This window comes from Sceloporus occidentalis, unplaced genomic scaffold (genome assembly GCF_023333645.1).
Source record: "Sceloporus occidentalis isolate IW3139 unplaced genomic scaffold, rSceOcc1.0.p SCAF_23, whole genome shotgun sequence".
NCBI lineage: Eukaryota > Metazoa > Chordata > Lepidosauria > Squamata > Phrynosomatidae > Sceloporus > Sceloporus occidentalis.
This window is the reverse complement of record NW_028317003.1, coordinates 8,191,713-8,214,647: the sequence shown is the minus strand read 5'-3', so window position 1 is coordinate 8,214,647 and position 22,935 is coordinate 8,191,713. Positions and strand designations below refer to the sequence as shown.

General features: G+C 40.4%; 1 protein-coding gene across 1 annotated transcript; it reads right to left on the bottom strand.

Annotated features, from left to right (window-relative positions):
- Positions 1-6,902: 6,902 nt before the first annotated feature.
- On the bottom strand, positions 6,903-20,429 carry LOC149300765 (peptide-N(4)-(N-acetyl-beta-glucosaminyl)asparagine amidase-like). The gene is made up of 12 exons (XM_089484794.1): positions 20,323-20,429; positions 18,857-18,971; positions 16,823-17,005; positions 13,473-13,635; positions 13,018-13,237; positions 12,427-12,548; positions 10,983-11,128; positions 9,953-10,063; positions 9,409-9,573; positions 8,754-8,939; positions 7,647-7,824; positions 6,903-7,075 (listed from the first exon to the last, which is right to left on the bottom strand). Exons 1-12 carry the CDS (start codon positions 20,427-20,429, stop codon positions 6,903-6,905), a joined length of 1,869 nt encoding a protein of 622 aa, XP_089340920.1.
- Positions 20,430-22,935: the final 2,506 nt, after the last annotated feature.

Here is a 22,935-nt window from a genome sequence, read left to right as displayed (position 1 = left end):
GGGGCACCACAACTCTTTATTCGGTAGAGGCTCCTATGATGATGTCAGGACATATGGGCACCCATTGAAAATATTGGCCCTATGCAAGGAACAGGTCATTGAGAGTATAGGGTGCCAATGCCAGGAAGCCATGCCAACACAATAACTATTTTCTTTGGAGGTAGGCAAGTCAGCGGTAGTATAGGTAGGGCAGAACCCATGCCTAATACTGATGGAGGCTCGGCCTTGGCACACGTTCTCCTGGATTGATGAGCCATGCACAGTGAGGTGTCCGCATCAGCTCATCCAGTTCTACAGTTCAGTTTGTGGCCAGGACAGTCTTCTGTGAATTGTCCCTGCACCCATCTGACACACCTTATTGTCAAAACACCATGTGTGCGTCATCAACCTTGAACCCCTGTTGAAGCCTGAAGGTCCTAGTGTAGGTAAATGGCAGAAGCAACGCTATGCATGGCTTTTCCCATAGCCACTTGGAGACTATCCAATATATTGGCTTTTCAAAACGATATTTAAATCAAATTTTACCAAAATCACCTTATTTTTTACATGAATGCTCCACAATAATAATTGATGTAAATGGTAATGCTCATGTTTTTTATGGTTAAGGACTGTAGTCAGCTGGGTACCCTATGTTGTGTGCTAGCTAGTGTTAGGTGAAATGTGTTGGAAAACTTACCCAAATGTGCCTGCTTCTCCCAGCCAGACCATGGACCAAACAGAGCGCTGGCATCTGACGTTGTCTTGATTCCCTTGCATGAAGCCACATATCGCTTAAAATAAGACCAAACTTTACAGCCATTTGACTAATTTGTTGCTTTCTTATGAGGCTTCGGATGCTGTGTGCAGCCTCTGTAATTACACTGCTATGACAAGAGGCTGGAGAGTACCAGAGGAGCATGGACAGGTGAGTAGTGATGTTAAACATCCAGGTAAGTTAAAGATTTCAAATAAGTTAAACTAAACGATGAAGTATGTATTACTTTCATAAATAATGCTTTATTACACAAAAATGGGAAGAGTGGTGGGAGTTCCCTTTTAAAGGCGTTGTTCCACTAACATTGCTGAAATGTGTCGAATCATTTTATGACTAAATGCAGCAATTCGAAGCATCGTTCATGGTACTGTTCAATACAGCCTTTTCACAAATAATTGTTAATCACATCAAGTTTTACCCTGTTTACAGTTTTTTTAGGGACTGTTTAGCCCGCACAAACTTAGTTGCTGATAGGTTGCTAAGCTCCGAAAATGCATTCTTTAACAATGGAAAAATGAAACAAAGAAAACATTGTTGCTGAAATGGTGCGATATTGGGGAATTCGCAAACACTAAAAAAAAGTTGCAGGGACCCCATAAAAAATGTCAAATAGTAAAAAAAATGTAAATGTAATAAAAAGACCCTAAGGATGTCACTATGTAAAAAAAAAAAAAGTCCAAAAAATGTAAAATAAAATAAAACAATTACCCAAACATATGTATGGGGGTATCACTGTACAGGATATGTTGGGGTGTTGTACGGCTTTTGTAGATTTTTCTTTTGAAGATGTTTCAAATAAAATCCAGAAAGTTTTTCACCGTATTTTTTTTATAGTAAACTAAATGACACGATCAAAATAATGGTATTTTAAGAAAAGCCCTTCTTGTCCTGAAAAAAGTATATAATTTGTGTGGGTTCACTAAATGAGGAAGAAGAAAATTTCAAAGCTAAACACAAACGCAGCAGAAGTGTTAAAATAGCCTCGGGCGCAAAGAGCACAACATTTTAAAAAAAACAGCCCGGTCCTTAAGGGGTTAAGACACACTTTACTGAACTCCCACCTTTATATTTTCGTAATACCTGAGAGTCAGTTAGATGGCGGTCTTCCTTGAAATAATCACTTTTTGACCATCTGTTTTGCCTTCTGTATTTAAATTTGAATTCTATATTTGGAACGCTTGATTCATTCTCCATGCTGCCAATGTGTTTGACTATCACAGACTGTGTTCCAGCAAATGTCTCCTCTAGTTAGGCTTTTCTGATGATACCAGCAATAACTGTGAACTACTTTGCAATATCTTCAGTGCCCTTCTGCTAAGTGCTGAATCTTGCCGTGTGCATTTGTTTACCTAAACTGCCCACACATAACTTCATGCGCAAGCCCCAGTTTTTTGCTTTTTGAATAACAGCAGGTTTTCACGAACAAGTTCAATACTGATATAGAACTACTAACGCTCATTTTTATTCATTGGTTTTAGCTCTCCTTATAGTGAATAGACATGGGCATTAATTCACTATTCATCATAAAGGCACAATGATCTCACTGATTAGACTAGCAGAAGTTAATTTGGACTAATTGAGGTTAAAGCAGCAGAAGCTCATTGGGACTCATTGAGATTCAAGGAGCAGAAGGTTCTTGGGGCTCATTGAGGTTCAGCAGCAGAAGCTCATTGGGGCTCAAGCAGCAGAAGCTCATGGCGATTCAAATAGCAGAAGCTCATGGAGGTTCAAGCAGCAGAAGCTCATGGAGGTTCAAGCAGCAGAAGCTCATGGAGGTTCAAGCAGCAGAAGCTCATGGAGGTTCAAGCAGCAGAAGCTCATGGAGGCTCAAGCAGCAGAAGCTCATGGAGGTTCAAACAGCAGAAGCTCATGGAGGTTCAGGCAGCAGAAGCTCATGGAGGTTCAAGCAGCAGAAGCTCATGGAGGTTCAAGCAGCAGAGGCTCATTGAGGTTCGAGCAGCAGAAGCTCATTGGGGCTCAAGCAGCAGAAGCTAATTGAGGTTCAAGAAGCAAAAGCTCATTGAGGTTCGAGCAGCAGAAGCTCATTGGGGCTCAAGCAGCAGAAGCTCATTGGGGCTCAAGCAGCAGAAGCTCATTGAGGTTTAAGAAGCAGAAGCTCATTGAGGTTTGAGCAGCAGAAGCTCATTGAGGTTCGAGCAGCAGAAGCTCATTGAGGTTCAAGCAACAGAAGCTCAATGGGGCTCAAGCAGTAGAAGCTCATTGGGGCTCAAGCAGTAGAAGCTCATTGGGGCTCAAGCAGCAGAAGCTCATTGGGGCTCAAGCAGCAGAAGCTCATTGGGGCTCAAGCAGCAGAAGCTCATTGGGGCTCAAGCAGCAGAAGCTCATTGGGGCTCAAATAGTTGACATCACAACTCTTCTTTTAGTGAATGAGTCTTCTTCACCTATTTAAATTTATTTTTTTTTAAATGATAAAAGCTGAGAAAATATTAAGTTTATACAATTATTTGATAATGTGTGGGTAGCTTAGTATTCATAACGGTTTCTCATAGATGTAGACCATCTCTGTACCGACTTATCTGAAACATCTTCATCCTGAGATTTTATTTGTAAGGGGTACTTTCTACTTTAGTGTACCCACATACATGACATTTTTCCCAAGTGAAGCATGGCTTTCATTTAAAATCATCTTTATACATACAATAAGAGAAATAAAATATTAGAAAAAATGGCATTAAAATTGAAAAAAACATTGCTTAGTATTTCTGCCAAAGAGCAGAACTTAACCCCGATTTATGTTTAGCCATGTTCCCTTAGGTTTTTTTATATCATTTTTTTAAAATAATTCTACTTGAAAGGGTATGGATGTGTTGTACTTTTTTCCGTTCATTTTTTTAAAAAACTTTTTTCTCCTTGTTTTCTACTGTTCTTTATCGTGGAGAAGAGGCAAGACATGTCTATTATCAGACAACCCTCACCACAATCCTGGATGCAATCAGCTCCGCAGCACTGATTTTAACTCATTAAGTACACCGGTTCTCCTATAGGACCAGCTTTTTGCAATGCACCTGTTTTGTCATCAGTTATAAAGGGTTTACAGCACATCACTTATCCAAAATTAAAGATTTTATATTCCTATACATTAAACCATTGTACCCGTTTACCGTTCAGAGTAGGCAATATATACGTGTAATTAAAACCTGTATACATTGGGGTGGTGACTGTTCCTCTTTAACGTACTTACAAGAACACTGAGATCTTTCAGCATGTAGAGAATTTCAGATTGTATGATACTGGTGTTTTTTTTTGTTTTTTTTTAAAAGCCAGTAATGTTTATAGATACATTCCAATAATTCCAAAACGGTACATATCAGTACACCACATAGATAAATACAGAATAACTAAGGACTTCTGCACTCCATCATAGTATTCAAACAGATTACCATTTACAACAAGCAATTGTTATCTTAATGTAATCAGCATTATAATTTGTCCTCCATCTGTATACTGTATTGACCAAACCCAACTATGGCACAACCCTAAATTAGAAGATAAAAAGAGAAACAGAATTTGACGGCAGAAAAGAACCATTTGGCCCATCTAGTCTTGGTCTTGTCTGGATTCACACTAGTGTTATGCTTATCACACACATATTTAAAATGTATAACACACAGTGCTTTAAGTACAGATGAGCCAACGCAGGTTCCAGCTAAATGCATGGCTCAGCACTGAAACAGCAATAAATACCCCACCACTACCAAACTTTCCTGATGAAGACATTTTGTTTAACCCCTTTAAGACAATTGATGTGACAGGCACGTCAGAACAACATCCCATTGTCGCCAATTGACATGCCTGCCACGTCATGACTTTAAACGGGTGTAGAAAGCATGCTACGACTGGTTTCTTCACCCAAATGGTGTTGCTGTAATGCCTTGACACCGAGGCATTTGGCAACACCTAGATCGGCAGCAGGGGAGCTGTGTGGCCCCTCCCCCAGACATCAACATCCCCCATATATTGTATGGTGACAGTGCCTCCTAAGCTTAAACGGTGTCAACGAAATGCTTCGAAAGCGAGACATTGAGCGACACCGAAAACCCACCCCAGAACGCATTTTTACCGCTCCGGAGAGAGGTCACAAGCGCCACTGCCAGAGATTTTGTCTCTCGCAAGATGGCGATGTCCTTTCAAAAAATATTTTTGGGTCTTTCTGAACTGAGAACTCTGGGCAAGTCAATGGAGTCCAGCTTTCTAAGACAATAGTTTATTTTTAAGAACCCCTAAAATTTGCCTTATATCGTCACAAATATTCTTGCATGGAAAAAGTTAAAATACTGGCATGTTAAATGCCCATGGGCTGTCTAGTTTAAAAAAATTTATGATTTGATGAGGTAAATCGAATTGGCCAGGTTCAGAGATGTCCCAAATATAAGACATGGGCATAGACTGACCAGATGTCCAAATTCCAAAAAAAATGCACACCTCTCACAGGTTTCCTTTTACCTCCCAAATAAATTGACAAACCCATGCATGGGTTGTATAACTGTACTCAAAGATGTTGCTGAACACATATTGGGGTGTTGTTTGACGGTGACTTATACCAGAAGTGGTAAATGAAGTATGTGTGTAAAATAAGAAACAAAAAATACCACCGCTAATTTTGACAAAGGCTAGTGGTAAAATTAGTGCATGGAAAGTGTTAAATACCAGTATTTGACGTACCCTGGGGTGTCTAGTTTTTAAAATATATGGTTTGATTGGGTAAATTGAACTGATCGGCTTCAAATATGTCCCAAATAGGACATGGGGGCAGAATTACCAGATTTGGAAAAATGGTTTTGAAATATCAAAAAGCTAATTGTAATTCTTGCTCTGTAACTTGAAAAAAACCCATAAAAACATTTGGTATTTCTAAACTCAGGACAAACAGTAGACTTTTTTTAGCAGGTTTTTTTTTTATTAGCTTTCATAGATGAGTAAAACAATTTTCAAGTAAGAGTCAGAAAAAGTCCTTTTCTAAATTTTTTACCATATTTTATACTTTTTTAATAGTAAATTATATGATGCAATCAAAATAACATCTAAAGAAAGCCCTTATTGTCCTGAAAAAAACCAAAACAAAATATAACTTGTGTGGGTACATTAAATGAGAAAGAAAATTACAGCTAAACACGAGCACTGCAGAAATGCTAAAACAGCCATAGTCACGAAGGGTACAGAAAATCTTCCATTGTCAAGAAGGGGTTAAGAAGTGAGGCATGGTAGTTGTTACCCTATGGTAATGATTGCTTTACCTGTAAAACCTTTTAGCACTTTTTTCAGGAGGTAAAAGCCAGCGTGTACGTGTTTTATTTAATTTTAGCAATCATATATAAAAACTTCCTTGAGCACCACATGAGCTAGCAATTGCCTTGCCAATATATATTGAACTCCTAAGGTTAATATAAACATAAGCACAAAGGTTTGCTCAGCTCTAAACGGAACTCTATAAGGAAGATGTATAAATAGTAAAAATATAGATGTTTTATTTAAATATGTCAGACATAACAAAAAAAATAAACTCAATTTATTTTAATATGACAGGTGGCACCGTCTATCCCACATATGGAACAGGATAAATAGTTTTTTCAAAATGTCAATATGTCAAAAAAGGCAGTATATTCCCCCACTTCTACATGCTATTCACAAGAAAACAAATGAGACATGATCTCCAGATAAGACCTTTTACCGATATATTATTGATCTTGGTAAATGTATAGCAGCTGAAACGGATTAGATCAGACATTTCAAATGTTTCTAGAAACTGGAGAAAAAACACATAATTCTGTCGTAGAAGAAGAGATCAATTGAATTATTTTTTTTTGCAAAAAAAAAAAAAAGAAAATTCTCTTTAATAACCTAAAAACAAATATCAAACATAAACCGTAATACAGCAAACATGTAAAATCATTTTACCCAAAATGCTTCCTGTATATGTACCGATCATGTTTTGCAAAATGTGGTTTGCCAATTGGCATACACTGATGTACAGGAAGCCACATTACATTTCCATGTAATACCTGTCCGTATTTTGGACCATATTAACATAAAAACCGCAACAATAAAAAGAAAAATGAGTAAAATTGCAATCATGGCTTTCTTTCAGAACCATTGCTTTAATGCTTTTTAAAACAAATACAAAATGTTCCTAAGGGTCTTTAAGAGTTATTATTATCTCTAAAGAGTTGTCTTTTCCATCCAATGACTCTCGGAAGAGCTGTGTATGCTGCCATGCGGTGTTTCCATCTCCTCCACTTAATTCTGCTTCTATCACAACTTCCGATGCGTTTAAGAACTCCGAATAGGAATAAAGATTTTTATCTGCAACAAAAAAATGAACACATATAAGATAATATAAACATATATGTCATACACACACATTCTAAAAAATATTTTTTTTTCCCTTTAACAGCAGCAGAATCCTTTACTCACTAAATGGAGTATTGCCGGGAAAGTTCCAATCCCCTGACTTTACTATTCATAATGAAGGGCCGTCCCTGGCATTTTTTTCCAGCAAGAAGGGTTAAGCTGGCTCGGTATATCATATACAGATATACAAAGGCTCCTTAATCTTTGCATGTAACCAACTATTTGGTATGCTTTTGGTGAGCAACGACAACAACAATAAATTGCGACACAGAGTTGCCTTTAGCCCCTTCGCGGCCATATGGAGGCTACTGTACGTCCTAAAAAACTGTGCTAAAAGCCCTTATTTTATTGCAGCGAAAGGGACATCTCCCTCTTGATACACAGGAGATCAGGCTGACATGTCTATGGAGGGTTGCTTGCTGATCACCGTCTGATCAGTGCAGGGGAGATCGGAGAGAAGAGAGTACAAGCAGGGATTCCACATCATCCACTCTCAAAACATGAAATCCACACTTCTACTTACCAGGGTTTACTTCCACTTCAATGTCCCCAGAACACAGCTTCCAATTTATTTTACCACTATTGAAGGTTTGACTACTGGTACGGAAACTTAGGCTTTCCACCCTAAGCCCCACTGACGCACATTCAAACTTCCAACCAATTCTCGCCGACGTGGAGCCTTCACTACGAGCTAAATAAACCTACAAAGGCAAAGTACATCATCAGGACTAATGGCTTCATGAAAAAATAATATTCCATTATGTCACACAGAGAATATCATGATGGGAAAAAATGCATTTCTTTCCCTAAAATGTTAGTCTTTTATATTTAGGAAATACAAATTATTGTGTATACTATACTAAATGGCTGAATCATCCTATAAATATATATAAATGAGGATTTGGCAAGTTGAATAAAAACTATTTTTTTTGCGTGCTTATTATGGACTATTATTTATGGGCTGTACTGTAAAATGCTGTAAAGTAAGAATGCTTTCAGAATTAGACATGTAATAGCTTATTTTTTTATCATTTAACAAAATGCAAAGAAAGTGAACAGAAGAAAAATCTAAATCAAGCAAGGTCTATAAAGACATGGTTGGATTGGTGTTTGGTGTGGAAGAACTTGACTGTCTGCACAGAGCCCTGACCTCAACCCCATCTTTGGGATGAACTGGAATGGGGATTGCGAGCCAGGCCTTCTCGTCCTACTCCTGACCTCACAAATGCTCTACTGGATGAATGACCAAAAAATCATACAGAAACAGCAAAATCTTGCGGTGGGCCTTCCCATAAAATTGCAAGCCGTTATAGGGGGGCATAACTACATATTAATGTCCATGTATTTAGAATGCGATGTCCCTGTTGGTGTAATGGTCAGGTGTTCCAATACTTATGTCCATATATTGTATACACACACAGATATAATCCTTTAAATATCAATTTAACTTTTTTTTATAAACGCAAAAATATTTTTTAATTGGACCACCTGGGCCCTGTTTGCTTAACACTCAAACTAGGAAGGGGAAAAAAAGGCAGCAAAAAGGTAATTTGTATCGTGGATTTCTATGTGAAAGCCCACATCAGTGGTCATAGTCATCACACAGGTAATAATGGTTGATCGCACATACCATCTTCCAGTCATTCTCTACTTTTCTACACACAGACTCTATCTTCCAAGCGCCATTTTCCCATCCAGAAATCATCTCATTGTTATTTGAGACTCGGTTGTAGACATCTTCAACAATGTTGTACTGAAGATGGAAGCATTTGCTGGTCTTCTCCTTTTCAGATGGCACCAAAACGACACTCTTATTCTAAATTAAATAAAAAATAAATACATTAAAATAAAAATACTATATTCATGAAATGTAACAAGCTGTGATTGTCTTTTTTAAGGTTGCATTGTACAAATAATCTTGCTGTTTGGGTTAGGGTTAGTGTTTGGTAAGCTACCGTAACCTTTCACCTGGGCTCCTACAAAATAGGGCTGGTCTTAGTATAATTTGCAGCCATGTGAAATAGTCACAAGTGCATCACTCTTATTCTAAAAGGTTACTTTTGTAGTCGCTGACTAATAGCAGGGAGAGATCCTGGGACCCTCACCCAAAACATCAGCCATTTAAATAATTTTACAGCTGATGGTTAAAAAAAAAAATAAGATTTATATTGCCAATTTGAATCTGAATGTGTGTTTAAACAGGCTCATCTGTTTAAGAGTAAGGTAGACAGCTACATATGTAGAACATTTGGGGTTGATATAATTCTGTAATAGAAATGATTTACCTGTAATCCGCTTTCACCTCTTGCCATCTTCCAGGCCAGTGACCCAGACACCCTGCCACCAAACTCTCCAGGTTTAGCGGCCTTAGGAGACATAAACTCTACAATCTCTACAATCAGTCTTCCGAGAAGCTCCTTTTTCCGGCTTTCTGGCAACGACTGCTGCCTCTTTAACACAGTAAGATAAAACAAAGGACAATTTGTCAAAACAATAATGATGCTAGATGATTCATAAATTCAAAGAGAGCAAATAATGACACTGTAATCTATAGCTATAGTGACCTGTAGCTATTTAACTTTTGTTTTCAGCCTCGGGTTAGGAGAGCTCCACTTTCAGATGTAAACTTTTTGGGTTCACGGCATCAGGTGATGATAACATAAAAGTCCCAACTTCACCAAATTTCTTTCATAAAAATTAAAGCAATCTGCCATTAAGGTAACTATATAGTTACGTTTCAAAGATAAGTCACTGTCAATAATGTATTATAAATATAATATATGGCTTATTTAAGAAACAAAACAGGCTACAATAGATCACGCTTTGTACCGTCTTGTTTAGAGCAGCAATTGTTTCTCGTAGCCAACTTTCTTGGACTTCCGTTCTCCGAGAGATCACTTCTTCATGTTTGCTTGAGTATCTCCAGGTGACATCGACAACCTAAAACCGGTGTAACAAAATATATGGTCTCACGTTGTCTGAAAAATATTGTACATTTTGTCTATTTTTTGAGTTGTAGACAATTTGGCTTTGTGATTGCTGCAGATGCATTTTAGCCGGTGCAAAGGTGGAATCTTTTATTTATATACCACAGCCAACAATTTATATGACAAGACTATAACTGAAAGACTAAGACAAATCGATACATTAGGTAAAGAGGGTCCTGCTCGCAAGCTTTATACTTCCCACACCAGGCAGACAAAGTGTGAATATACGCAGGGCCTACTTGGAGGGGGCGCCTGCAGCCGCAAACCGCCGGCCGCGGTCATTCATTAGAAGCGCCGCGGTCATTCAGTAAGCATATCTCGCGCTCACTATGGGGAGGAGTGGGGTATAAGTGGGTGTGGCAAAAGGGAGGGGCTTGATGGGGTGGAGCCAGGGGCGGCAGAATTATGTTTTGTCTAGGGTGGCAAAAATCCTTGCACCAGCCCTGAATATACGTCTGATGTAAAATGAATAATGGACTAAGTGTCATGAAGAGGGCTCATATACTGATGCTGATAAAAATTATTGTCTGTATTATTCAGACTGGTAAAAGAAAATAGCCATGCTCAGCCGGCTGTTCCAGTTGTTGCTGGTTCTGAAGGTTGTCATGCAAGGAGAAGCTGCTGCTTTAAGGAGATCCTTCTCCTATCTTATGAAAGGCAACAAAGTGAGAGGGTCCAAAAAATAGAGACGACAAATTCAAGGAATATCAATCGTAAACAAAATACATTTAGGCATGACTGATCCTTTGAATTCCCCTAGCCTTTCTTTGCCATTAACATGACCCTAACTATAACTTCTTACAAAACGTCATGCAGGAAAGCACACATGGCATTCTTTTCTATACTTATAGTGACCACATGCCCAGCTATACCTCATCCTTGGAGAACGCGATAATGTAAGAAAGCTTCTTCCCCCATCCAACCTCATAGAGGAGAGGCTTGTCACAAGCATTTTCACATGGGTCACAATGAAGCCATCTGTTTTGAGACGAAGAGAACACCTCAGTCCAGACATGATCTGCAAGATTTAAAAAACATAATTAACTTATTCTTTCAATTCTTTTTACTGGAAAATTCACAAAAAAGTGTGTATATATATATATTGTGAAGTGAATTTACTTGAAACATATATCTCCTGATTATAAAGTCTGTTTCTCCCTAGAAAGATGGCTAAACAGAAATGGTGGTATGTCTATCGTTGACACCCCATTTATGTTCACTCTGATCGAGAAAGTATGGTACTGTACATCTGAGCAAGCACCCAGTTCATCCCTGGACAACACAAATATATTGTCACAAAAAGTATCCTTCAGATTGCTTCCTATAACTCAGAAGCAGCTAAACAGCATGGATGCATTCTCTCAATGGAAAATGATATAAAACATATAGGGGAACATTCACTTAATGGTGAGTTTGAACATTACTGGTCATTATAAAGGACCAACCCCAACAAGTGTCTCCTGCCAAAAGGGCTGCTATCAAAAAGTTAAAATCATTCATGTTATGATTGATTGACATCCATGATGTTCTCCATTAAAATATATGAATGGTTACAAAACTTTAAATTCAACCCCCTGTTATTGTCTAGCTGCATTGCTGGAGGCTAATATAGCCTGGCTGGGTTGCCATGGCTACACTCCTGTCACTCCTGTGACACGGCCCATTGTCCAGCCCACAGCCAGCCCCTTTTGGCTATTTAAGCAGCTAGACTTCACTTCTTCCTTGCCCTTGTGTTGTTTCCGGCTGCAAGTGCTATCTCTGTGTTCCTGAATTCCTGTGCATGACCTGGCTTTCTCCGACGTCCCTCCCGGCTCCTGATTCCTGGCTTGATCCTGACTTCGCTGATCTCCATATTCCTGACCCCAGCTTGTCTGAGTACCCGTCTTGGTTCCTGACCCCGGCTTGTCTTTTGGTATATGCTCTTGGATCACGATTTGGCTTTGTTCACTATTTTTATTACAATAAAGGTGATTGCATTTTACGTTTCGTGTCCGTCTGGTTCCTGGTCCCTAATAGTCAAATAGATATGTGTATAACCAGCTAATTGAAACGTCTTCTGGCAGAGATGTGGTGCCAGATTCTGGGAGTGGTGCAAAAATGCCTAGTGTTAAATAACCACTATATAAGATGTTTTTGGAACGCCAGCCTCACTTTCTCATATGGTTCAACAGAGAAGTGCTACGAAATAGTGTTGGCAAAGTCAGACTGTATGGGTCTAGGAAATACTACCACTGTAGGGTGTTTATGCCTGTCCACAGAGTAGGTACTGTGTTATTTTTGGAGTATACCACTAGTTTTAAAGGAAAAATTGCTCACCGGTAGAATCCCAAACATATCTAGCTTCAAGACCCAAAGCTCTGCAACACAATGTAAAACAGTTTGCCCACTCCCCGCAACGACCTTGCCGAGTCTCCAGAAGCTTTTCAGGGTCGTTGTATCTAGAATAGAAAAAGGAAAAAAAAAAATGTTGGATAACGAATAAACAGTTTATTGAGTATTTAATTAGACTAGTAATATAACTTAAGGATAATTCAATGGAAAAGCCCTTAAAAATAGAACTGGCAGGAATTTGATGTTTTGTGAGAGTGAGAGAGATAATAAATGACTCCTTAGGTCGCCGATCATTAATGACTCTCACGATCATCAGCCAGTGACCTAATCTGGTGGTTGTGTCTTATATACAAGTACTTCATTTTTTCACCAGAAAATTGAGTGCAAACTTTTACCTGCGTATTATACTCAAGATTTTAAGGTAATTATTAAGAATATGGACGAAAACAACTAAAATTATGGGCTTAACCATTCTCTACAACAGATAACAGTTCCTGCCAGAGGGATCAGCCGGATGGTTAGAAATATGCGTTATTAAATAGGTTAATGAAAAGAAATTTACTAATGCATACTTGCCTTGGGAACCTGTTGATGTGCTGACACTTGTCACAGTGATGATTCTCCACGCGGTTTGCCCCCCATCTAAGGTCATCAGCAGAGGGAGCCTGGGCGTCTCTCACTTGGGTTGCCCCCCCACAGAGACTACATGGGAGATTGTTCACCCAGCGGAAGAAGTCCTCTTTAAACCAACGCAGCAGCTCCAACAGCAAGAAGTCATCTTCGTTCACAGTGGTAGCTTTACAAATAAAAGAATGTTTTATAGTCTATATTATTCTAAGGTGCTACAAAGACAAGGAGCTCAATAACATTTTGATGTACCGGGCAAAGGAAAAAACTTTTATAAGCACAAGAAAAGGTTGAAACACAGAAAAACATTCAAATGGATTCACTAAGTACTACACAAAATGCTGGAGGTAGGTTTTTTTTTTTTTTTTTTTTATTTCTTTCTAACACACACTTTTTCTGATTACCAGAGTCAAGCGCTTTGGCCTGGTGCAACTTTTCCTGCGCGTTCTTCTTCAGTATAGTAACCGGGATTTCTTCTAAGGCTCTTTGCTGGAGTTTAGGCAGCTCGTATACTAGAACGTGTTGGGAATTTGATTGTAAAGTCTTGAAAAACTTGATTTCAGATGCCTATTAACAAAAAAATAATTAAAATGTTAATTTAACTGTGGTGTTCAATATAAGTTAATAAACACTGTTCTGTATTTATCATGAGTCAGCTGATTCATCTTTTTTTTGTTAAGTAACTTGTAGCTACACACAATGGTAATAACATAAAAAGGATTCCAACCAGTGGCTAATACAATTACACTTTCAGGTTTCTGTTTTAAAGGTGAGGATTGAAATTAAATATGTATTATTCCATGGCAAAAAAAAACATTCACTAAACCCAAACTTCATTTCTTGCTTAAGCATAAAAAAGCTGGGAAATATGACATAAAGTTCTTCAAAAGGACTTTTTGTTAACATGGATGAGTATGTGTAAAGGTTTGTGTGTTAGCATGGATGCGTATGCGTAAAGGTGCGTGTGTTAGCATGGATGCGTATGGGTAAAGGTGCGTGTTAGCATGGATGTGTAAAGGTTTGTGTGTTAGCATGGATGTGTAACTGTTCCCATAGATGCGTATGTGTAAAGGTTTGTGTGTTAGCATGGATGTGTAACTGTTCCCATAGATGCGTATGTGTAAAGGTTTGTGTGTTAGCATGGATGTGTAACTTTGTTAGCATGGATGTGTCTGCGTAAAAGTTGAAAGGGAGTGTGTGTGTTATCAGGGCCGGCCCAAGACAAAATGCCGCCTGGGGTGAAGTTTAAAATGCTGCCCCCCCCCCCCATTATCTACCCTTCCTCTCCCTCCCTGCCGCCCCCCCATTATCTACCCTCCCTCTCCCTCCCTCCCTATTATCTACCCTTACTCCCCCCCCTTGTACTTACCTTTCAGCAGTCCTGCGGCGAGTCTCCCTGCTCGGTCTCGGTGCCGGCTTGTAATGCTGAGAGCCGGAAATGACGTCATCTTCCGGCGCTCAGCATTACAAGCCGGCACCGAGACCGAGCTAGAGGGCTCGCAGAGGAGAGAGAGAGGGGCGCTGAGCGGGTACTGGCAACTTGATAGGTGAAAACCACTCGGCGCCCTCTCTCTCCTCCGCTTAAAAAAAAAAAAAAAAAGGGGGTTTGGGGCGGCAAAGTGCCTTCAAAAGTGCCGCCTGTTATCTCCTAGTAGTAATAATGTACCAATAACTAGTCAATACTAAAAAAAAAAAAATTTATACAATTTTAGTTCTTATATAAAACAATAACGCTCTCAAAAGGGCGCCCCCGATACCCTCTTTCTGTCCTGGAAGTTCAGCAACACATGCCAGAACTAAATCTAAGATCACATTTTCTTCAAAAAATACACAAAAATACTCTGCTCTCATGGATATCAAACAATTACAAACAGAACACAGGTGTATCCAAAAAAAAAAAAAAAAAAAAGATAATATAATAAATATATCTTACTTTGATGTTACTAGTGCCCCCTTCAACTACCTCAAAGCAGTATCTGCCCCTTCAGACCCCCTTTCTCATTTCCCCATCTGCACCTTTCAGTCACCTCAGCCCCCTATCTGCCCCTAATCCCCAAACTGCCTCATTCTACCATCTCTGACCTGTTCTGCCTGCTTCAGCCACCTCAACTACCCCCTTCATCTTCCCTTGGCATCCCCACCTGCCCCCTAACCATGCAACTACCCACTTTAACTGATTCTGCCCCCTAAACACCTCTATAGATGCCTCAGCCCCTAACTGTCCTCTTCAGCCACCCCTTCATCCACCATCTACTTCCCACTCCCTCCATTGCTACCTCAACACCTGTACCTCCCTCCTTCTGAAAGTAATTGGGTGCACAGATCTTATTTAGGGGCCTCATAGCAAAGCGGGTGAATACATACGCAGTTTTCTGTTTTTTATTTCACCAATTTGGACTTTTTGTGTCGGTCCATTACATGAAATCCAAATAAAAATCTATTTTCATTTCAGGTTGTAATCCAACAAAATAAGAAAAATGCCAAGTGGGTTGAATACTTTTCACTGTAGATACATCAGCCCCCTGATCTCCTGCTCTCCCTCTCTGGTTCCTTTACTGTCGGTATGCAATATCACGTGACAGAGCGCCAGTACATGTCATGTGATCTGTCACAAAGTTGGAAAACATGCGCCACCGAAACAGATATCAAGCACAAAGCAGAAATGCGACATTCTCTCTGGTCACGTGACATCATGCAACAGCAAAACAACCAGAGAGGGGAGCTAATGTGGCATGGAATTGAAAGAATAGTCCTAATAAAATCCAAGCGCTAATTTCTGCATACAGAGCGATATTCAAAAAAAAAAAGCCTAAATGATGAAAGAAGCCTTTCTGTAAAACAATAACGAAACCATCCATTTTTCTCTAAACCAGCTCTTTAATAAACAAAAACGTTTCACAAAATTGTTCGCCTCTGTTTTTGCACATTGTGTAGCCAACTGGTAACTAAATCTAAAGCAAAACTCTCGAAGTCCTCAAATTTTGGCCCAAACGCCAAACCCAAGAGGATGAAGGGAGAAAGCTCTATTTTAGTTATCTATGCCACAGTCCTCACATCTGAATTAGGTTCCCGGGGAAGTAAATGTTATTTAAACTGAAATTATGTAACCCCAGCCTGATTTCTAAACAAAGACATTTATTATAAAGCAGCTTCTTGTTCCTGACCCAAGAGCGTATGTATATCATATATGTATATAGCATATCGGAGAGAGCTCACTGACAGACAGTAACAGGCTTTGTGGTCAGCGACTATCTCTGTTCCCCATAGGTTCCCCCATACCCCAAGTTTGTCGAGTGCTATCTAATACTTCATGGCAAGGAGATGAATTTTAACCCAAAAGAGCATTTAGAGCAGGCATGTCCAAAGTCCGGCCCGAGGGCCAATTGCGGCTCGCGTTCCGGACTGATAAGGCCCCACAGATAAGTTGCCCAAATATAGATCTGTTTTTTTGATATTAAAGGCAGAGTGATTTAACACCTGTTTAGATTTGTCATCCAAGTCACAAAATGAAAAGTATGCCGTTTTCAATAAACTTTGCATAAAATAGTTAATTTGCATTTAATTTTAACGGCTCAAAGAATGTCAGGCAAAACGGTCGGCCCTCGCACACGTTCACTTCATCAAATCCGGCACTCTTCAAAAAAAGTTTGGACATGCCTGATTTAGAGCCTTCTCTGGACACCATTAATGAGGTACCAGTGTGTCAGGAGGAGCTGCCCAACCCTAAGGTTTGGTCAGAACCTGAAATACGCACCAAAAAGTTGGATGACTCCTCTGCCGTTTGTGGTGGTCTGTTTGCAGGGCTCGGACTCGGCGCGGCTGGCTGCGTGATGTACGAGCCATCCATCCTCTTACTCCTTTCCGAAGCAATGCGGTCTCTGACTACACGGAGCTTCTCGACAGATGCCTTTTTTGGGAACACAAGGTGGGTTTCTCCCTGTAGGAAGTAAAGACTTTAATGGATACATTACTTTCACAAGGGAACTGGCAAAGTTTCAAGAAAGTGAAGAACTGCGACTCAAGTAAAAGAAAGACTAATTCATGGCTTTTCTTTTTTTTTTTTATAGCAGGACCATCTTAAACACTGGAGAACCAATGGGGTGACCTATCAAATCCCAAGGAATGCATAAACCCAGTGGCAAATTCTGGCCTAGGGGAAGCAGGTCCAGGCTAAAGGGAAGCAGGTCCAGGCCTAAGGGAAGCAGGTCCAGGCCTAAGGGAAGCAGGTCCAGGCCTAAGGGAAGCAGGTCCAGGCCTAAGGGAAGCAGGTCCAGGCCTAAGGGAAGCAGGTCCAGGCCTAAGGGAAGCAGGTCCAGGCCTAAGGGAAGCAGGTCCAGGCCTAAGGGAAGCAGGTCCAGGCCTAAGGGAAGCAGGTCCAAGCCTAAGGGAAGCAGGTCCAAGCCTAAGGGAAGCAGGTCCAGGCCTAAGGGAAGCAGGTCCAAGCCTAAGGGAAGCAGGTCCAAGCCTAAGGGAAGCAGGTCCAAGCCTAAGGGAAGCAGGTCCAAGCCTAAGGGAAGCAGGTCCAGGCGGGACGTCAGCCGCATAACATGGAGCCTGATCACTGATCTCCCCAACCAAACCATTAACGGCACAGTCTTCTATAATTTCCTTCCTTGCCGCGCTGTCTTTAAAAGTAGAGTGCCGGGATATGACATCATATCCCAATACCTACTAGAAAGGACAGAGGTGCGCAGAGGGGCATAGGCCGCAGTACCCTAGGTCGGGACTACAGCGGCACCAAAGGTTAATCTGACATTTACATCAGAAAATGATGCGGCCGGACTACGGAGGCGGACTGCGACTGATATTTCCTGCTATGTGCTTATTTAAACATTTCTCTGCTGTATGCACATTTATTAAAAATTACCGTATTTGCTCGATTATAAGACAACCCCCAAAAATCTGAATATTAATCTAGGAAAAAAAAAGAAAAAGCCTGAATATAAGACGACCCTATAGGAAAAAAGTTTTACCAGTAAATGTTAATTCATGTAAACTATGTGAACAATTGTTTGTTAATAAAAGCTATGATTGAGAAAAATATTTTGGTTTTATTTCCTTTTTTACAACCTGCCCCCCTAGATATGCACATCTGCCCCCAGGCTTAAGGGGGTTAAAAGGCATTTCACAGAGCACTCTGCCTCCAGAAACAGTTTAACACTCCCCCCGCCCCCCCCAAACTTACCGGTGCTTCTGAGACCCCGGTGCGTAGTCCGGGCAGCGTGTAGAGCTTGAGCGGAAGTTGTCTACGCGAATCGCGTAGAGCACACGCTGCCCGGACTAAGCACCAGAGACTCAGAAGCACCGGTAAGTAGGGGGGAGCATAACACAGGAGGATCCAGGTCCCCTGCATCTGAGTCCCCGGTGCTTAGTCCGGGCAGCGTGTAGAGCTCTACGCGATGCACCGGTAAGTTGGGGGGGGGCATAACACAGGAGGATCCAGGTCCCCAGCATCGCTGTGGGGGATCTGGATCTTAGTCTCATAGTCAGACCTATTTGAGGTCTGATTATAAGACGACCCCGATTATAAGACGAGGGGTATTTTTCAGAGCATTTGCTCTGGAAAAAACCTCGTCTTATAATCGAGCAAATACGGTATTATTTTTATGGCAAAAACTGGAAGGTTCGGTTTAAGGAAGAAGTTGCAGCGTTGGGGAAACCTGCTAAAGAATCAGGAAGTAAAAATCCCCCGACGCCCTGACGACTGAATAACTTTACTAAGAAAACATGTATTATATGGAAGTTGATCTAAGAATGTTCTAGAACATATTCACTGCGCACAAAGTACCTCTTCAAATCCCATTTCAAACAAACATTCAACTGCTCCCGGCACAGGTAAAAGCCTGGAGGAAAACGCCGTGTTTCCGATCCTTATCGATCTGTATTTTTCTTCATTGGGGCTCCTGATGAATGAAAATACAAAACAGAAAAGAACGTACATCTTATGCTGACATGTAGGTACTGGTGATTGTGATGTCACAGGTGCCCCCCTATCTTAAAGCCAGCCAAAAAAGCAGAATAATTTAAGAAGAAAAATTTTTGTGGACTACAACTCCCATCAGCCTCTGTCTTAACCCCTGAATGGCAAAGCCCGTACAAAATGCATTGTTTTCAATGGGTTTAGGGATCGCCCATTGCCCTTAAGGGGTTATGATTACGATAGGAGTTGCAGCCTTCAAAAGCAAGTGTATCATGGGTTCCAACATTTATATCACATCTATATATATTTTTTTTTGTTTTGTTTTTGTTCACAATATTATGGAATTTAACCCTTTCCATACATGCAACATGTCGTGTATTGTTATTATTATGAATAATGGAAATGATTTTTCATTCATTCTACTACTTGGTTTTGTACATATGGGGGAATATATATATTATATATATATAATATAATATATATATATATATATATGTATATGTATACAGTATATCTTTTCAGGGATGCATGGTTTGCCTTAGGCTTCGTATATATGGATAGCTTATCTTGTCCTCAAATTATATACACATTAAATATATATATCCGGTATACAGTACCAATAGAATATTCCGGTAGACCCAGTCTACAGGCGCTGGTGTCTAACTAACAGCAAGCAACCCTCTGGAAAGCTAAACAATATAGGGTGTATTGCGGAAAATGGTCTTATATCACCATAGCAACCACCATTCCATAAGACCACCTATATACTTATGGGGTTCATTTAGTTACTTTGCATGTAGTTAACGTCTCCCGCACTTAAAGGGACACTTCGGCCATCATTTGCAAGTGAGAGGTCCCTTTACATTTACATGGTGCCCCCCTTGCCAAATGCATAGAGGGGGATTCTCCTCTGCCCGATCCCCCAGATATTCCTATGCAGGAGATGTGCATCACTCCTGGCGGTGTAGGTACCGCCAGTCAGCTGCAGCACCATCTGCAGTTGCGTGCATGTACAAAGTGATCCCATTGATTTCCATGGAAGCTCCTTCCTGCCACCAATCAGTGGTGGGAACTGTCAGACCGCATATAAGGCTGGCAGCTGCAGCTTTATTTATCAAGAATGCATATTAAAGCGCTCACAAACTACTTTATGATTCAGTCTTCTAAAGTAAACGGTCCCTTTAAGCAGTAGGTGGCGATTTAACTAATTCACCTCCAAAAGCACACAGTAACGCTTTCACAGTCCCGCGCACACACTGCACTAGCAGTATAACCTCTGTATGTGGTCACAGCTGCCGTGACGTCACGGTCCGGCATTGAACTTCCTAACTCACCTTAGAATGTTGTCGGCATAGGTGAGCAGCAGCTGGGAGGCGTCCATGAACACATCCTTCCCGTTCTGGCACAGCTCGGCCACGGCCGTGGGTTCCCACGCAGCCATCACCACCGCAGGCAGTACTGAAAGCGAAGCCGAGTCACCGTGCCGCCCGCCGTACACGGAAACCGAGGGAGCGCCACGGCGCAGGGCCGGATGTGAACGGATGATTCCCCCCTCCCATTCCGTCATCATCATCGTCATCTGGTGCAGGCCGCTAGGGAAGGGAGCAGGTCCTGACTCCCCGGGTAGAGCTGGCTTCGGGTCGGTGTTATCATAAACGAGAAACCGGAGACTCGGTGTAAATAGCAAGCTGCTAACGCGACTGTGTCCTTTACTCTTTAACTCCACGCGTGATCGCGATCCACTTAGTGCTGTCAGCTTGGTGGTATGAAAAATATTTGCATTTACTGGTCTGCACTACACCGTGATAAAGCCCTGTTATTACTATTATTATTATGTATTTATTTATTTATTAAAGGTCGCTTTATACCCGTCTATAAAGTATTCTGTCTGTGTTTAACCCCTTCGTGACAAAGGCTAATTTTACTTTTTGTACCCTTCGTGACAATGGCCGTTTTAACATTTCTGCGCTGCTCGTGTTTAGCTGTAATTTTCTTCTTTCCCGTTTACTGAACCCACACACATTAGATATTGTTTTTTTCAGGACAAGAAGGGCTTTCTTTAGATGACATTGTTTTGATTGTATCATATTATTTACTATTAAAAAAAGTATAAAATATGGTGAAAAATGTAGAAAAAAATGACTGTTTCTAACTTTTAGTTGAGAAATCTTTTACTCATCTATAAAAAGTAATGAAAAAACCTGCTAAATAGATTCTACTATTTGTCCTGAGTTTAGAAATACCCAATGTTTTTATGTTGTAGCTTTTTTCTACACATTATGGGGCAATAAGTACAGGTAGCGTTTTGCTATTTCAAAGCCATTTTTTTCCAAATCTGGTAATTCTTCCCCCCATGTGCCATTTCGGGTATATTTGAGGCCGGCCAATGCAATTTACCCATCAAATTATATATTTTTGAAAACTAGACAGCCCAGGGTATTTCAAATGCTAGTATTTTAACTCTTTCCATGCAGCATATCTACCACCAGTCTTTGTCAAACTTTATGGTAGTAATTTTTTTGCATTTGTTTTTTCACACACATTTTACTTCAGGTATGAATAAACAGGTTCTGGTATATGTCACTATCACAAAACACCCCAATATGTGTTCAGCAACATCTCCTGAGTACAGCGATACCTCACATGAATGATTTTGTCTGGCTGTTTGGGGGCAAAAGGGCCACATTTGGGGCATGCGCATTTTTCAATTTGGGGATCCACTGCCCATGCCCTATTTGGTACATCATTGAGCTGGGCCATTTCAGTATGCCCAATAAAACCATATATTTTTGAAAACTAGACACCCCAGGGTATTTTAAATGCTGGTATTTTAACTCTGCATGCACACATTTTACCACCAGCATTTTTTCGAAGTTTGCAGTAGTATTTGTTTGTGTGTATTTTTCCCCCCACACACCTACTTTATGTATGAATTTACAGCTCCTGGTATATGCCCCTGTCACACGACACCCCAATATGTGTTCAGCAACATCTCCTGAGTACAGTGATACCCCACATGCATGGGTTTGTCATTTTTTGGGTGAACTAAAAGGCCACATTTGGGACGTGTGCATTTTTCTAATTGGAAATTAGGTGTGTGGCCATCCTTCCCCTCGTGTTAATTGGGACATTGTTGAACCTGGCCAATTCAATTTACCCCATCAAATCATACATTTTTTATATATAGATTATTTTTTTTTGCCTTTTTTTAATTTTTTTTTACTTTTTTTTAACTTGAAGGTTCCCCTCATAGTGACATCAGTGGGAAATTATTTTTACATTTTACAGTTTTTTTTAACTATTTTTTTCTAATTATTAATTTTATTTTATTTTTTAATTTATTTTTACTAATCACACTGTGATTAGAAAGCTGGGCTCCATTGACTTGCATGGTTGAATGCAGTACCTGTATTCAACCTGCAAGTGGAGCCAGAGTTCTCTAGAGGGTCAGGAGACCGTCTAGCGAACTTTTGCATCTTTATCTTTTTTTTTCCCGGGCCGCCGCCATCTTGCGGATGGTGAAGACTGCGTGCAGCTGCGGCTGTGACCGCTCTCCGGAGCGGTCACAGCCCGCCCTGGGGTAAGTATTTGGTGTCGCTGAATGCCTCCTGATCGAGGCATTCCCGCGACACCATATAAGTTTAGGAGGTGATGGTTGATATCCTCCTAAACGCTTTTAAAACGGGCGTCCGCCGCCATACAATGTATCCCTTACGAAAAATTACTGCAGTTTTTCTGAAGTAATACTGCTGTTTTTTGGACATGAAAAAACTGCAATACTGCACTTTTACTGCAGTATTACTGCACATTTACTGCAGTTTTACTGCATTTGTACTTCACTGTACTGCAGTATTACTGCACATTTACTGCACTTTTTTTTTATATTGCAAACCTACAGTTGTACTTCAATGTATTGCAGCTTTATTGCATTTGTACTTCCGTACAAA